The sequence below is a fragment of the Panulirus ornatus genome, chromosome 8, assembly GCF_036320965.1.
Source record: "Panulirus ornatus isolate Po-2019 chromosome 8, ASM3632096v1, whole genome shotgun sequence".
In the NCBI taxonomy this organism is placed as follows: domain Eukaryota; kingdom Metazoa; phylum Arthropoda; class Malacostraca; order Decapoda; family Palinuridae; genus Panulirus; species Panulirus ornatus.
The window spans coordinates 17,121,967-17,140,322 of record NC_092231.1 but is presented as its reverse complement, the minus strand read 5'-3'; the positions used below and the strand labels follow the sequence as shown (position 1 = coordinate 17,140,322).

At 39.7% G+C, this 18,356-nt stretch overlaps 1 protein-coding gene across 7 annotated transcripts in view; it reads left to right on the top strand.

Moving 5' to 3' along the window:
• LOC139749847 (tudor domain-containing protein 7-like) overlaps positions 1 to 18,356 on the top strand; it is a 406,719-nt gene that overhangs the window by 104,052 nt on the left and 284,311 nt on the right. For all 7 annotated transcript variants that reach the window (XM_071664170.1, XM_071664167.1, XM_071664165.1 and 4 more), the window contains 2 exons: positions 3,813 to 3,975; positions 4,187 to 4,334. In XM_071664170.1, the coding sequence (XP_071520271.1) occupies positions 3,813 to 3,975; positions 4,187 to 4,334 (311 nt within the window). The remainder of the gene's footprint in view (positions 1 to 3,812; positions 3,976 to 4,186; positions 4,335 to 18,356) is intronic.

Sequence of the window (18,356 nt, the reverse complement as noted above, 5' to 3'; positions counted from 1 at the left end):
AACAAATTAAACAACCATGGAGACATCACACACCCCTGCCGCAAACCTACATTCACTGAGAACCAATCACTTTCCTCTCTTCCTACACGTACACATGCCTTACATCCTCGATAAAAACTTTTCACTGCTTCTAACAACTTGCCTCCCACACCATATATTCTTAATACCTTCCACAGAGCATCTCTATGAACTCTATCATATGCCTTCTCCAGATCCATAAATGCTACATACAAATCCATTTGCTTTTCTAAGTATTTCTCACATACATTCTTCAAAGCAAACACCTGATCCACACATCCTCTACCCCTTCTGAAACCACACTGCTCTTCCCCAATCTGATGCTCTGTACATGCCTTCACCCTCTCAATCAATACCCTCCCATATAATTTCCCAGGAATACTCAACAAACTTATACCTCTGTAATTTGAGCACTCACTCTTATCCCCTTTGCCTTTGTACAATGGCACTATGCACAAATTCCACCAATCCTCAGGCACCATACCATGAGTCATACATACATTAAATAACCTTACCAACCAGTCAATATTACAGTCACCCCCTTTTTTAATAAATTCCACTGCAATACCATCCAAACCTGCTGCCTTGCCGGCTTTCATCTTCAGCAAAGCTTTTACTACCTCCTCTCTGTTTACCAAATCATTTTCCCTAACCCTCTCACTTTGCACACCACCTCGACCAAAACACCCTATATCTACCACTCTATCATCAAATACATTCAACAAACCTTCAAAATACTCACTCCATCTCCTTCTCACATCACCACTACTTGTTATCACCTCCCCATTTGCGCCCTTCACTGAAGTTCCCATTTGCTCCCTTGTCTTACGCACTTTATTTACCTCCTTCCAGAACATCTTTTTATTCTCCCTAAAATTTAATGATACTCTCTCACCCCAACTCTCATTTATAATATATATATCATAAGTACATGATAAGGATAGTTTACAGTGATACAATATGTTAAGGGAGTTGTAAAGAATATTATTCTTCCTGCCATATTTGGAATTGATGATTGACTTCGTATTTTTTTGTGAAGTTGGTCAGTGATACAATCATTGTTGGGTGTGGTGTAGCGTTGCTAGCACCTTAGGAGAAACACACATATGTATGGCATGGATTTAGTCATTAGTCTCTGAGTGCTATGGTATGTTGTGAAGCAGTAAGCTGTATATTGCACATGTTTTGCCATTTGAATCATACCGCCTAAACATCATTTAAGTTCTCCTGTTACCGGTGGTGCTAAGAAGTATAAGGCCATTACCACTGAGGTTAAGATGGATGTGCTGAATCGTTATGAGACAAGTATGAACTGCTGATAATATGCATGCATTTGGACTTAGTGAACCTAAATGATTATGATCTTCAAATAATGTAGGTATTGTGCTGAAGCTAAGATACAGATTTACTTTGGTGGAACTCTCTGTCTGCAGAAGACTGCCTGCCTCAAAGGAACACTGTTTTCTTTCTGGCTACAGGCCAGTTTTATTCCTGAAGAACAATTACTTGTTAATCTCTCAAATAAGTAAGGTTTCAGTAACAATGGTAAAATTATCGGTAAGCATTCATTATTACATTATTACATACATTACAGTAAATTTAGCAATTTTACTAACACATATGGCAATTTTACTTACAAATAGATGCATTAAGAAGATTCTGTTGTTACAAAAATAACTTAAAAACTGTTGGAATTATGTTAATACATTGACTCTTTAATTCATTTTATACCCAGAGTACCCTATTAGCATTCTTGTCAAATTCATTTTATATATTCATGATATTGAGCAGTTTTTATTTCAGTTGATGTTGACATTCACCAGATGCTTTTCCTTAGGTCATAAAGTTAAGAATCTTATAAACAAGTGCTTCCTTTTGTAAATATTCAGTAAAATTTTCAGCTTTGTATATTACGTAGAGTGCAAACATTGAAGTGTTTGTGTGGCATTCATCTGTTGGTGCCTCTAGATTTAATGTAAACAATAGACAAGCATGGTACTTCAGTTCTCCCATGCTTATTCCCACATGCTGGATTAGAGATAAGTATCAAAGATTTGTTCATAAATGTGTTATATCCTTGCTAAAATGATTGGGAAGTGCTGAGTATCTAATGCAGTAGTTGTAGAAGTGGTAACGTGCAATTATATGTGATAGTGGATGATACCTTATTGATATCCATAAAGAACTTTATTTTTCATATAGTGATAGTCTTTAATGTATTTGAGTAACACACATAAAAACATATGTGAGGAAATGTGTCCAGAAATACTCCTCTGGAACATATCCCCATTTTATGAAGTTAAATCTTTGGTGAAGATGGCTTTGTTTAAAGTGATTTTTCTTGGAGTAACACTTTTCAGGAATACATCCAATTCATTAAACAATGAGCCTTCTACTTTAAGAGTGCAGTGAAGTAAATGATTGCACTTTATTGATAGAATTAGCTTGCATTTCCTGACTTTACACTTTGCTGAACCTTCAGAATCCTTGAAGGTGTTCAGTGCCTATACTTGAAAAATTGCTATTTAACAGTTTCTTGGTCCTGACCAAGCCAAACTAAAGACATCACCATCTAACAATGCATCCCATTCTCATTATCATTAACATGTATGAGAAAGAGAACCAGTCCCAAGATTGATCCCTGTGGCTTACTGAGGCTTGATTGTTAGTTGCTTCTCTGTTTATGGCCAGTCGACCAATATCTTAACCATCAAAGTACAACCCTCTTTATACAATTTGACTTAACTTTTGACAGTAACCTTTAATGCAGAAGTGTATGAAGTGCTATTTAAAAATCTAGGTAGATGAAATCAGATGCCTTACTTTCATTATATAGGTTAATTATATCGAGAAATGAAGCAGATTTGTTAGACGTGATTTCGGTGAAAACTATGCTGAGAGTCTTTTATTAAATGGCATTCCTCTGAATGGTTAACATTCTTGTTTGAATGATGTTATTCGTAAGTTTTCCAAGTACAGACATTACCTCTCTGATGTGAGAAACAGCAATTATGTATGATAATGATAATAACAATAATGTAAAAATGCATTGTGGAAGTGCTCCAAGTTTATGGGGTGCATGGGAGGTTGATAAATGTAGTAAGGAATTTGTACCACAAGAGTAAGACTATATTTAGGAAGGGAGGAGGATGAGTGGTTCATAGTGAAGACGAGTCTACATCAGCATTGTGTGATATCATCATGGCTGTTTGACGTGATCATGGACTGGGTGGTGACTAAATCAAATCCAAGGGTTTTGGAATGAAGGGTGGTTAAAAGGAGAAATTTGATTGATTGTAGATAAAATTAAGGTAATGAGATGCAGCCAGGATATGAAATTGGATGGATTGAGTGTTAAGTTTAAAAAGGAGGACTTGGAGACAATGGAGTCTGTAAGGTATCTGGGAGTAAATGTGGCAGCTAATGGAGCCATTGGGCATTATGAGTTTTATGGTGGGAGAGGGTGTTGAGGTTCTTTTATGCATTAAGGAGCATGTGGAAGAAGAGTTGATTTTTTATAAGGGCAAAGATGGATGTTTTTGAATGCACGATAGTCCCATTAGTTTTGTTTGGATGTGAATATTGGGCTTGAATGCAAAAGAAATAGGTTGGACAGTTTGGAAATGAAATGCCTGACAACAATGCTTGATGTGAGGAGGATTGATCATTTAAGCAATAGTGTTGATGAGAGGTAAGCACAGTCTGACTGAGAGAACCCACCTGGGTGTGCTGAAATGGCTTGGGGAAATCATTAGATATGCCGATAAATGAATTGTATATTGTTTTCTTTTCAGAGATGATGATGCCTGTGTTAGGAGCCCCACAAGTTCTTTGCAACATGGTGATCATCAAATACCTACTTTGAATTTACCTTGCTCAAATTATTGGGACGTCTTCATAACATATATTGAAGACTTCAACAACATTAACTTTCGTCTTGTAGGAGATGAATATAGTGTAAGTTGAAAGATAAACTTAATTTTGAGAAAAAAGCTTTGTTCTGAACACATGACATTTTCTTATATCTCTGATACTGAGTCCCTTCGAGAACAACTTTTGTGTGTGTGTGTGCATGTGTGTGTGACCTTGATATGTGTAAAGAATGTACATGCAGCCTTTTTTAAAATCAGAATTTCCCAATTCTCATGTCCAAAATTTTATCTTTCAGAATGCATATGATGACTTGTTAACAGATATGGAACTTTATTACATGGAAGAGAAGAATTTATCTCCTGTGTCAGAGCCTCACATAGGTGGAATATATGCTGCTAATCATGATGAGTCCTGGTTCAGGGTGGAAGTTCTAAATCTCTTTGGTGAGTAAGATATTTGATGAAGTTCTAGTGTTTTCATAGTGAGGTGCAAAATTTTTAACTGGAAGAACCGTCAATAGAGAGATGCCATTGTAAAAGATACAGAAAAGTGAAATTATCATTTTTAGTATTTCTTTTGATTTATGATTGTTGAAAATATTTGAGAGCTCTGAGGAGACAAGAGTATCTTGGGGATTTTTTTTTATTAAGGTAACATATTTGAGTGGAATAAAAGCCATGGAATCCAATTTGCAAGATGGTATGGATGGTTGTATATAAGAGATGTGGTGGTGGTGGTAATGGTTTGAAAAGAAGTTTGATTTTATGCATCATCACAAGGTTATTGGTCTCAGCTTTGAGAGGTTATGAGTGTCTATGTGGTTGCTTGAGGTACCCATGCTTGTATGGGTATCTCAAGCCTCAAATACAGAGGGAATATAAAGGAATAGGGGAGAATTGTTTGGTAAAAGATGTCTTAAAGCAAAGGTGTTTTGAGATGTGTTGTGATGACTACCTAGCATTTACCAGATATAACAGAGTGCTTAACAAGTATAGCAGAATAAGGAAGGAGGAGGAAAGCAACTGTTGAAGGAAAATTGTGGACAAGGCGGTGAAAGTTCAAAACTTGTCCATAAATTCACCAGGAGTCAGTTGTCAGTGAAGGAGCAGCTAATTAGGCTAAGAGATTCCGAGGGGAAACTTTCTAGATAATGTAAGACTATGCAATGAATTGAATAACAAGCTCCAAATTTTTTTCACAGTGGAAGATACTGTAACCCTATTGCCAGTGAGATGAAATGGTGAGGAGGTTTTAGAAATCAATAAGAAGTCTAGAAAAGATTTTAACAGAATATCAAAAGGTCTTGACCCATACAAGGCTCATGGCTCTCATGAAAGTTGATCTTATGTGCTAATGAGTTGTGCAGATGCACTTGGTAAACTAATTTAATTAGTGTTCAGGATGTCCTTAGGGAGAGGCAGTATGCCAAGGGAATTGAAAAGGGGAAACGTCTTGCCTATGTACAGGAAGGGAGACCAGGAACAGACATTGAACCACTGACTGGTCTCACAAATGAGTGTGGTGCACAGGCTTTTGGAAGATATTATTAGAAAGCAATTTGATGAATTTCATTGGAGGAGAAATTTCTTAAGTGAGAGGCAATATGGTTTCAAAGAAAGGAGGTCATGTTTAACTAACCTTTTAGAATTCACTAGAGAGTGAGCTCAGTCCTGGACAAGAGAGAAGGCTGGGTGGACTGTCAGTATCTGGACTGCCAGAAAGCATTCAACACAGTACCATGTGGGAGTCTTATTAAGAAACTGGGTCACCTGGCAGTATTAAGGGGGAAACTTCTACAATGGAAAGAGGATTATGTCAGTAGGCGAGAACAAAGACACGTTAGAGGAGCTATTTCAAAATGGGTTGAGTTGACCACAGCTGAGGGCCTTGGTTTGGCTATGGGACCTTTACTCTACTTGATTTGCATTCATGACTTGCCTGAAGGTTTGGAATCCTACCTGAAAATGCTTGTAGATTATGCAAAGGTCATGAGGGAAATGAAAAGTTAGGATGATTGCATCAACTTGCAAGTTGATCTAAAATGTGGTTGATGAAACTCAAGCTAAGCAAATAGGAAATGATGAGGATGGGGCGAAGCCAAAGATGGCCTCATTAATTATTGCCTAGAAGGAAATAGCCTCAAGATTCTGTGTGTGAGAAGGACTTGGGAGTCAACATTGTCCCTAACCTGTCACCAGAGTCCCATGTTGGGAGAAGAGTTAAGGAGACAAACTGTTTCCTGGCAAATATCAGAAGAGCTTTCAAGTATATGGATAAGGCCAGAACTAGTATGCCTCTGAAGTTTGATCACCACATATAAAGAAGTACAAAGAGCTTACTAGAGAAGGTCCAGAGGAGGGCATCAAAGATTGTAACAGAATTGAAGATCATAGCTACAGGAAAAGGCTAAAGGCTTAAAATTTTCCTACCTTGGAAGTTAGATGAGTTAGAGGTGACTTGATAGCTTTTGAAGTTTTGAAAGAGTTCGATGATGTGGACAGTGGATAGTTCTTTGAGAGATGTAGGGATAGAGCACCCACATGATATAACATGAAGTGAAGACAGAAACTTTTTGATAATGATGTAAAGAGACACAGACATCTTGATTTATGCATATTTGATTTATACCACTTCTACAGTTACGTAAATGTTCCATTTATACTCTTTGAAAATTTTCCTGGTTTGCAAGGATCTCTCAATTTACACAATAGTTACATGCTTGAAAATGTTTGCATAAATGAAAAATTTTTAAATCATATTATGTAAGTAATGAATATGAGGGTGTTTCATTATTGATAAGACAACCAAGTATTACACCAGTATAAGTGGACCATGAAATATGAAATACTATCATACACATACTGTACAGTTAATTTTATGTATTAAGAACAGAAAATGAAAATTTTTGGATCCTGGTACAATCTTCTTTTTTTGCAAAATGGACATTCATGAAGGTGGTTTCTTCCAAAGAATCTGGTCTCTTTCCCATTATAAATCTGCTTGGGAGAATATCTGCTTTTCTTGATGATGATCTTGAAGGTTCCTGGGAAATTTTCAGCAGTGACAACATCAGCAGAAGCATCCTAACCAGTCATCTTGATGTGGTAATTGCAAGAACCCTAAAATTTGCAAACCAACCATGACTTGCTTGAAATGTCTTCGCTGATCCTTCTTCCACTGCCAAGTCCTCATATATACTTTGGGCATTTGCTTGTATCACACACATGCTGACAGGAACATTTTCGTTCATATGCTTAACATTTGTTCTATTATGTTTATAATTGAACTTCAGGAATATGAGATTTTAGATACACTGATTAATGGTTTACCAAGTCCAAGGGCACACTAAATGTCAGGTGTTCTTTCATATCTCTCAAATATGTGCCTCTCACAGTACTGGCAGTGCCACTTCACTGTGCTGCCATCCTGGTGATGATTATGTTATTGCAAACTTAAGGGGGCATCGATTAAAAAGAGGTTTGAATGGATTGTGCATGTAATTATAAGAATGGTGTAAATCAAATAAGCATAAATCGAGAGCTCTCTGTACTATAGTTTTTCATTGGTATGGTAATGGTTATTTTTTTATTATACTTTGTCGCTGTCTCCCGTGTTAACGAGGTAGTGCAAGGAAACAGACGAAAGAAAGGCCCAACCCACCCACATACACATATATATACATACATGCCCACACACGCACATATACATACCTATACATTTCAACGTATACATGCCTATACATACATAGACTTATACATGTATACACATGTTCATATTCACACTCACTGCCTTCATCCATTCCCGTCGCCATCCCGTTGCACTTGAAATGGCACACACACACACACACACACACACACACACACACACACACACACACACACACACACACACACACCCATGCATGCACGAGGTAGCGCTAGGAAAAGACAACAAAGGCCACATTTGTTCACACTTAGTCTCTAGCTGTCATGTGTAATGCACCGAAACCACAGTTTCCTTTTCACATCCAAGCCCCACAAAACTTACCATGGTTTACCCCAGATGCTTCACATGCCCTGGTTCAGTCCAGTGACAGCACGTCAACCCCAGTATACAACATTGTTCCAATTCACTCTATTCCTTGCACACCTTTCACCCTTCTGTATGTTCAGGCCCCGATCGCTCAAAATCTTTTCTCCATCCCTACATCTCTAATTTGGTCTCCCACTTCTCCTTGTACCCTCAACCTCTGACACATATAACATCTTTGTCAATCTTTCTTGACTCATTCTTTCCATGTGACCAAACCATTTCAATACACCCTTTTCTGCTCTCTCAACCACACTCTTTTTATTACCACACATCTCTCTTACTTTTTCATTACTTACTCGATCAAACCACCTCACACCACATATTGTCCTCAGACATCTCATTTCCAACACATCCACCCTCCTCCGCACAACCTTATCTATAGCCCATGCCTCGCAACCATATAGCATTGTTGGAACCACTGTTCCTTCAAACATACCAATTTTTGCTCTCCAAGATAACGTTCTCACCTTCCACACATTCTTCAACACTCCCAGAAACTTTGCCCCCTCCCCACTGTGACTCACTTTTGCTTCCATGGTTCCATCCGCTGCTAAATCCACTCCTAGATATCTAAAACGCTTCCTCCTGCAGTTTTCCTCCATTCAAACTTACCTCCTAATTGACGTGTCCCTCAACCCTACTGAACCTAATAACCTTGCTCTTATTCACATTTTCTCTCAGCTTTCTTCTTTCACACACTTCACCAAACTCAGTCACCAGCTTCTGCAGTTTCTCACCTGAATCAGCCACCAGCACTGTATCATCAAACAACAACTGACTCGCTTCCCAAGCCCTCTCATCCACAAGAGTCTGCATACTTGCCCCCTCTCTCCAAAACTCTTGTATTCACCTCCATAAACAAATTAAACCACCATGGAGACATCATGCACCCCTGCCGCAAACTGACATTCACTGGGAACCAATCACTTTCCTCCCTTCATGCTCGTTCACATGCCTTACATCCTTGATAAAAGCTTTTCACTGCTTATAGCAACTTACCTTCCTCACCATGTTCTCTTAATACCTTCCACTGAGCATCTCTATCAACTCTATCATATGCCTTTTCCAGATCCATAAATGCTACATACAAATCCATCTCTTTTTCTAAATATTTCTCACATACATTCTTCAAAGCAAACACCTGATCCACACATCCTCCACCACTTCTGAAACCACACTGCTCTTCCCCAATCTGAAGCTCAGCTCATGCCTTCGCCCTCTCAGTCAATACCCTCCCATATAATATCCCAGGAACACTCAACAAACTTATACCTCTGTAATTTGAACACTCACCTTTATCCCCTTTGCCTTTGTGCAGTGGCACTATGCATGCATTCCGTCAATCCTCAGGCACTTCACCATGAACCATACATATGTTGAATATCCTCACCAACCATTCAACAACATAATCACCCCCTTTTTTGATAAATTCCACTGCAGTACCATCCAAACCCACCGGGTCTCACCTTCCGGAAAGCTTTCACTACTTCTCTGTTTGCCAAACCATTCTACGTGACCCTCTCGCTTCGCACACCATCTCTACGAAAACACCCTATATCTGCCACTCTATCAAACACATTCAACAAACCTTCAGAATGCTCACTCCATCTCCTTCTCACATCACCACTAGTTATTACCTCACCATTAGCCCCTTCACCGATGTTCCCATTTGTGCTCTTGTCTTGTGCACTTTATTTACCTCCTTCCAAACATCTTTTTATTCTTCCTAAAATTTAATGGTACTTTCTCACTCCAACTCTCATTTGCCGTATTTTTTATCTCTTGCACCTTTCTTATGACCTCCTGCCTCTTTCTTTTATACATCTAGTCATTTGCCTTATTTTCCTGCAAAAATCTTCCAAATGTCTCTCTCTTCTCTTTTACTAACAGTCTTACTTCATCCCACCACTCACTACCCTTCCTAATTTTCCCACTTTTCTCATGCCACAGGCATCTTTTGCACAAGCCATCACTGCTTCCCTGAATACATCCCATTCCTCCCCCACTCGCCTTATGTCATTTGCTCTCACCTTTTTCCATTCTGCACTCAATCTCTCCTGGGACTTCCTCACACAAGTCTCCTTTCCAAGCTCACTTACTCTCACCAGTCATTTTCCCAACATTTTTCTTCTTTTCTGAAAACCTCTACAGATCTTCACCTTCACCTCCACAAGATAATGATCAGACATCCCTCCAGTTGCCCCTCACAGCACATTAACATCCAAAAGTCTCTCTTTCATGCACCTATCAATTAATATGTAATTCAATAATGCTCTCTGGCCATCTCTCCTATTTACATACGTATACTTATGTATATCTTTTTAAACCGGGTATTCCCAATCACCAGTCCTTTTTCAGCACACAAATCTACAGCTCTTCACCGTTATTAATGATGAAGCCCCCTAATTTCCATTATTTACAGTATTTAATTGATTTACTTGCAAGAATGCAACTGTTGTATGATTGAGAGGTCCGTGTACTTGTATGTCATAATAGTGGTGGATGAATGGAACAGATTGACTGAGGGAATGGTTAATGCTGACAGCATACGTGGCTGTATGATAGTAGAGAATGCTTAAGAGATAGGGCTCTATGAGTGTAAACTTTTGCCCTGTACTCTTCATATAGATAATCAAGAATAGGGAATTACATAATCAGGTGATGCCTTCTTTCCATCTACAGTACAAGAGAGTATGAAGAAATAGATAGTGAAGTGTTTTTGAGCATTCTTTCACAGATATAAACTTACCAGAAAGACAAGTGAAGAAGCTGATTTACTTCAAGAAATATCTGCAGTCTTTTTAAAGATGAAAGAAACAATAGCCAAACCTCTTACATTGATGCTGAGACAAAACATAGACCAAGCAAGCATGGCAGATATATGCCAAATAGTGTACATAATGCTAGGATGCAAAGGAGGATCTACATTACTACCAAAACAGTACAGATGAGTTAGCCTGACCGCACATAATCGAGTATTTGAGGTAGTTCTGAAATACATGTAATGGAACATCATATTTGAAGTAGATTCATAAGTGAAGGACAGCATGGATTTGTACTTGGTGAGAGCTTCCAAGCCTAACTCTAGCTTGCTATAAAGACAAATATGAAACACTGTTAGTTGGGAAAAGAATGGACGCTTTTTATTTTGCAAAAGTGTTTGATAAAGTATATTATGAAGTGTTCTGAAGAAAGTGGTAAAACTGAATATGAAAAGAAAAAAGGAAAATATATTGAAAGAATTTATAACTAACAAAAGTTCAAATGAGTTGCAAATGTGAATATATCTGGGGAAGTTGTAATATCAGGGGTGTTGCAAGGGACAGTTCTAGCTGCAGTACTCTTTTTTTTTTTTTTTCTTGCTGTCTCCCGCGTTTGCGAGGTAGCGCAAGGAAACAGACGAAAGAAATGGCCCAACCCACCCCCATACACATGTATATACATACATCCACACACACAACTATACATACCTACACAGCTTTCCATGGTTTACCCCAGACGCTTCACATGCCCTGATTCAATCCACTGACAGCATGTCAACCCCGGTATACCACATCGCTCCAATTCACTCTATTCCTTGCCCTCCTTTCACCCTCCTGCATGTTCAGGCCCCGATCACACAAAATCTTTTTCACTCCATCTTTCCACCTCCAATTTGGTCTCCCTCTTCTCCTCGTTCCCTCCACCTCCGACACATATATCCTCTTGGTCAATCTTTCCTCACTCATTCTCTCCATGTGCCCAAACCATTTCAAAACACCCTCTTCTGCTCTCTCAACCACGCTCTTTTTATTTCCACACATCTCTCTTACCCTTACGTTACTTACTCGATCAAACCACCTCACACCACACATTGTCCTCAAACATCTCATTTCCAGCACATCCATCCTCCTGCGCACAACTCTATCCATAGCCCACGCCTCGCAACCATACAACATTGTTGGAACCACTATTCCTTCAAACATACCCATTTTTGCTCTCCGAGATAATGTTCTTGACTTCCACACATTCTTCAAGGCTCCCAGAATTTTCGCCCCCTCCCCCACCCTATGATCCACTTCTGCTTCCATGGTTCCATCCGCTGCCAGATCCACTCCCAGATATTTAAAACACTTCACTTCCTCCAGTTATTCTCCATTCAAACTCACCTCCCAATTGACTTGACCCTCAACCCTACTGTACCTAATAACCTTGCTCTTATTCACATTTACTCTTAACTTTCTTCTTTCACACACTTTACCAAACTCAGTCACCAGCTTCTGCAGTTTCTCACATGAATCAGCCACCAGCGCTGTATCATCAGCGAACAACAACTGACTCACTTCCCAAGCTCTCTCATCCCCAACAGATTTCATACTTGCCCCTCTTTCCAAAACTCTTGCATTTACCTCCCTAACAACCCCATCCATAAACAAATTAAACAACCATGGAGACATCACACACCCCTGCCGCAAACCTACATTCACTGAGAACCAATCACTTTCCTCTCTTCCTACACATACACATGCCTTACATCCTCGATAAAAACTTTTCACTGCTTCTAACAACTTGCCTCCCACACCATATATTCTTAATACCTTCCACAGAGCATCTCTATGAACTCTATCATATGCCTTCTCCAGATCCATAAATGCTACATACAAATCCATTTGCTTTTCTAAGTATTTCTCACATACATTCTTCAAAGCAAACACCTGATCCACACATCCTCTACCCCTTCTGAAACCACACTGCTCTTCCCCAATCTGATGCTCTGTACATGCCTTCACCCTCTCAATCAATACCCTCCCATATAATTTACCAGGAATACTCAACAAACTTTATTATTATTATTATACTCTGTCGCTGTCTCCCGCGTTTGCGAGGTAGCGCAAGGAAACAGACGAAAGAAATGGCCCAACCCCCCCCCATACACATGTATATCCATACGTCCACACACGCAAATATACATACTTACACAGCTTTCCATGGTTTACCCCAGACGCTTCACATGCCTTGATTCAATCCACTGACAGCACGTCAACCCCGGTATACCACATCGCTCCAATTCACTCTATTCCTTGCCCTCCTTTCACCCTCCTGCATGTTTAGGCCCCGATCACACAAAATCTTTTTCACTCCATCTTTCCACCTCCAATTTGGTCTCCCTCTTCTCCTCGTTCCCTCCACCTCCGACACATATATCCTCTTGGTCAATCTTTCCTCACTCATTCTCTCCATGTGCCCAAACCACTTCAAAACACCCTCTTCTGCTCTCTCAACCACGCTCTTTTTATTTCCACACATCTCTCTTACCCTTACGTTACTCTCTCGATCAAACTTATACCTCTGTAATTTGAGCACTCACTCTTATCCCCTTTGCCTTTGTACAATGGCACTATGCACGCATTCTGCCAATCCTCAGGCACCTCACCATGAGTCATACATACATTAAATAACCTTACCAACCAGTCAACAATACAGTCACCCCCTTTTTTAATAAATTCCACTGCGATACCATCCAAACCTGCTGCCTTGCCGGCTTTCATCTTCCGCAAAGCTTTTACTACCTCTTCTCTGTTTACCAAATCATTTTCCCTAACCCTCTCACTTTGCACACCACCTCGACCAAAACACCCTATATCTGCCACTCTATCATCAAACACATTCAACAAACCTTCAAAATACTCACTCCATCTCCTTCTCACATCACCACTACTTGTTATCACCTCCCCATTTGTGCCCTTCACTGAAGTTGCCATTTGCTCCCTTGTCTTACGCACTTTATTTACCTCCTTCCAGAACATCTTTTTATTCTCCCTAAAATTTAATGATACTCTCTCACCCCAACTCTCATTTGCCCTTTTTTTCACCTCTTGCACCTTTCTCTTGACCTCCTGTCTCTTTCTTTTATACGTCTCTCACTCAATTGCATTTTTTCCCTGCAAAAATCGTCCAGATGCCTCTCTCTTCTCTTCCACTAATACTCTTACTTCTTCATCCCACCACTCACTACCCTTTCTAATCAACCCACCTCCCACTCTTCTCATGCCACAAGCATCTTTTGCGCAATCCATCACTGATTCCCTAAATACATCCCATTCCTCCCCCACTCCCCTTACTTCCATTGTTCTCACCTTTTTCCATTCTGTACTCAGTCTCTCCTGGTACTTCCTCACACAAGTCTCCTTCCCAAGCTCACTTACTCTCACCACCCTCTTCACCCCAACATTCACTCTTTTTTTCTGAAAACCCATACAAATCTTCACCTTAGCCTCCACAAGATAATGATCAGACATCCCTCCAGTTGCACCTCTCAGCACATTAACATCCAAAAGTCTCTCTTTCGCGCGCCTGTCAATTAACACGTAATCCAATAACGCTCTCTGGCCATCTCTTCTACTTACATAAGTATACTTATGTATATCTCGCTTTTTAAACCAGGTATTCCCAATCATCAGTCCTTTTTCAGCACATAAATCTACAAGCTCTTCACCATTTCCATTTACAACACTGAACACCCCATGTATACCAATTATTCCCTCAACTGCCACATTACTCACCTTTGCATTCAAATCACCCATCACTATAACCCAGTCTCGTGCATCAAAACCACTAACACATTCATTCAGCTGCTCCCAAAACACTTGCCTCTCATGATCTTTCTTATGCCCAGGTGCATATGCACCAATAATCACCCATCTCTCTCCATCAACTTTCAGTTTTACCCATATTAATCGAGAATTTACTTTCTTACATTCTATCACATACTCCCACAACTCCTGTTTCAGGAGTACTGCTACTCCTTCCCTTGCTCTTGTCCTCTCACTAACCCCTGACTTTACTCCCAAGACATTCCCAAACCACTCTTCCCCTTCACCCTTGAGCTTCGTTTCACTCAGAGCCAAAACATCCAGGTTCCTTTCCTCAAACATACTACCTATCTCTCCTTTTTTCACATCTTGGTTACATCCACACACATTTAGGCACCCCAATCTGAGCCTTCGAGGAGGATGAGCTCTCCCCGTGTGACTCCTTCTTCTGTTTCCCATTTTAGAAAGTTAAAAAAATACAAGGAGGGGAGGATTTCTGGCCCCCCGCTCCCGTCCCCTTTAGTCGCTTTCTACGACACGCGAGGAATGCGTGGGAAGTATTCTTTCACCCCTATCCCCAGGGATAATATACATATATATATATATACACATACACACACATACACACACACATGCACATATACACACACACACACACATACATATATATACATATGAAAAATGTAAGAAACAATTTAGAAAACTGAAACTTCTAGCTTGAAATGAAAAGAAAAAAATGAATGTCACATAATGGTTCAACCTCTGTCTATGGAAAAAGGAATGTTTAATTTATTTACACAAAAGTCAATAGTAGTTCTCATCAATTTAACCACTGTATCAATAAGCTTCAATGTCTAAGCTACATTTTTTCCAATTTCACTATTTTCTTGTCAAAGCACCATGTATGAAAACTATCACTCCAGTAACACAACTATAAACATTTACTTCCCCTTTAAAAAAGTAAAGTTGTAAAGTTGTAAAGATGTAAAGTTGATGATAGCAAAATCATACCGACCAAATGCATTACAAACATAGCAATGAATATCAGTATTTCAAAGAATGATGAACCAACACATATAGAGGGGAAATATATTCGTACATAAGTCTTGCCTTGATCAGAGCAAAGCCCATCCTCATTGACTTGACAACGGTAAGACACAGGTGGCAGTGGCAACACAAGGGTAACACAGTCTAAGAATGATGTTATGAATAGGGTATAAGTGTACAGTTTTAGTAGGTGATAAGAAAGTTCTTGAGTAGTTTTTTCACACCACCCTCTTTGATAGTTCACAGTTGCAATTTTTGTATTCATAAAGTATGATTGTAGTTCCTGTTGTTAGATATTTGCCCATCCAAAATGAAATGTGCCATGTACAAACTTATAGATTAGTACTGATAAACCACTACGTACTCGATATCCTTGGTGAGCTTTGGAGGATGGGTTCTGGTAAAACTGAATTGTTTCAAGTTTTGGCTGCAACAGATTGAGTCTGGTTCATAAGGCTGTTTTGAAGTCTATTCCTCCTTGCATTGCTTGTACTGTGAGTTTTTTGACCTCGTCAGCTTTGCCACAGAAACTAGCAAGTTGGTCCAGTCCCTCATCAATAATGACTGTAGAGTCCACATCAAAACACACAGCATCAGTTGACCGCCAGATCTCACGAGATTCCTCCTGGGATGGTAATTTGGAAGCTTGGTAATGGACTGGTTGGACGAGCTATAATCTCACTGGCGTTGTTGACAATGTTACGCAGACATGATAAGGAAGTAAGAGAGTGCAGTCAGATGGTTTGCAGATGACATGAGATTAATTAAAGCAACAAAGTGTGGAGGATCATGAAAAACTAAAAAGATATTTTGCTGGTATCTGCGTATGGGCAGATGAAAATTTAATGGAATTTCATGAAGAGAAGTTTGGACAAATTAGTCATTGGGTCATTAATCCTGTTTCACATGCCACACACGCAGGCCCAACAGGAAATTAAATGAAGAGTGAAGCAAATGTCAAAAGATCTGGGAATGATTATCAGTGAACCCTTAGATTATAGGAATATACTGAAGATAGTGGTTTCAAGCCAGATAGTGAGTGGAATGATATTGAGAACATTTCCAATGATAGTAAATGATGAAAATTTTTGATGTATATGTAAGAAGTAAACCTTAATACTGTTTGTGTTTTATGGTCACCAGTAAAGTAGATTGAATAAAAGAAGATAGAGAGAATTCTGAAACATTTCACAAGTAAAATAAAAGAGTTAGAACTCACCCATCTTGAATATCATGGTGAGATACATATTAGATATATGCCTGACAACAAATTCAAGGAATAACATCATAGCGAAATATATTTATTTTTTTATTATATTTAGCTAGTGTTTCCCGTGTGAGCGAGGTCGCGCAAGGAAACAAATGAAGAATGGCCCAACCACTCATATACACACATATATATATTACGTGAATGTCCATACATGCCTATATGCATACATATACATATCAACCTATACATATATATATATTATTATTTTTTTTTTCTATTTTGTTTTGTCGCTGTCTCCCGCGTTTGCGAGGTAGTGCAAGGAAACAGACGAAAGAAATGGTCCAACCCACCCCCATACACATGTATATACATACACGTCCACACACGCAAATATACATGCCTATACATCTCAATGTACACATATATATACACACACAGACACATACATATATACCCATGCACACAATTCACACTGTCTTCCTTTATTTATTCCCATCGCCACCTCGCCACACATGGAATACCATCCCCCTCCCCCCTCATGTGTGCGAGGTAGCACTAGGAAAAGACAACAAAGGCCCCATTCGTTCACACTCAGTCTCTAGCTGTCATGCAATAATGCCCGAAACCACAGCTCCCTTTCCACATCCAGTTCCCACACAACTTTCCATGGTTTACCCCAGACGCTTCACGTGCCCTGATTCAATCCACTGACAGCACGTCAACCCTGGTATACCACATCGATCCAATTCACTCTATTCCTTGCCCGCCTTTCACCCTCCTGCATGTTCAAGCCCCCCATCACTCGAAATCTTTTTCACTCCATCTTTCCACCTCCAATTTGGTCTCCCACTTCTCCTCGTTCCCTCCACCTCCAACACATATATTCTCTTGGTCAATCTTTCCTCACTCATTCTCTCCATGTGCCCAAACCATTTCAAAACACCCTCTTCTGCTCTCTCAACCACGCTCTTTTTATTTCCACACATCTCTCTTACCCTTACATTACTTACTCGATCAAACCACCTCACACCACACATTGTCCTCAAACATCTCATTTCCAGCACATCCACCCTCCTGCGCACAACTCTATCCATAGCCCACTCCTCGCAACCATACAACATTGTTGGAACCACTATTCCTTCAAACATACCCATTTTTGCTCCGAGATAATGTTCTTGACTTCCACACATTCTTCAAGGCTCCCAGGATTTTCGCCCCCTCCCCCACCCTACGATTCACTTCCGCTTCCATGGTTCCATCCGCTGCCAGATCCACTCCCAGATATCTAAAACACTTTACTTCCTCCAGTTTTTCTCCATTCAAACTTACCTCCCAATTGACTTGACCCTCAACCCTACTGTACCTAATGATAATAATAATAATTATATATTCTTTCTTTTAAACTATTCGCCATTTCCCGAGGTAGCGTTAAGAACAGAGGACTGGGCCTTTTTTGGAATATCCTCACCTGGCCCCCTCTGTTCCTTCTTTTGGAAAATTGAAAAAAAAAAAATGAGAAGGGAGGATTTCCAGCCCCCTGCTCCCTCCCCTTTTAGTCGCCTTCT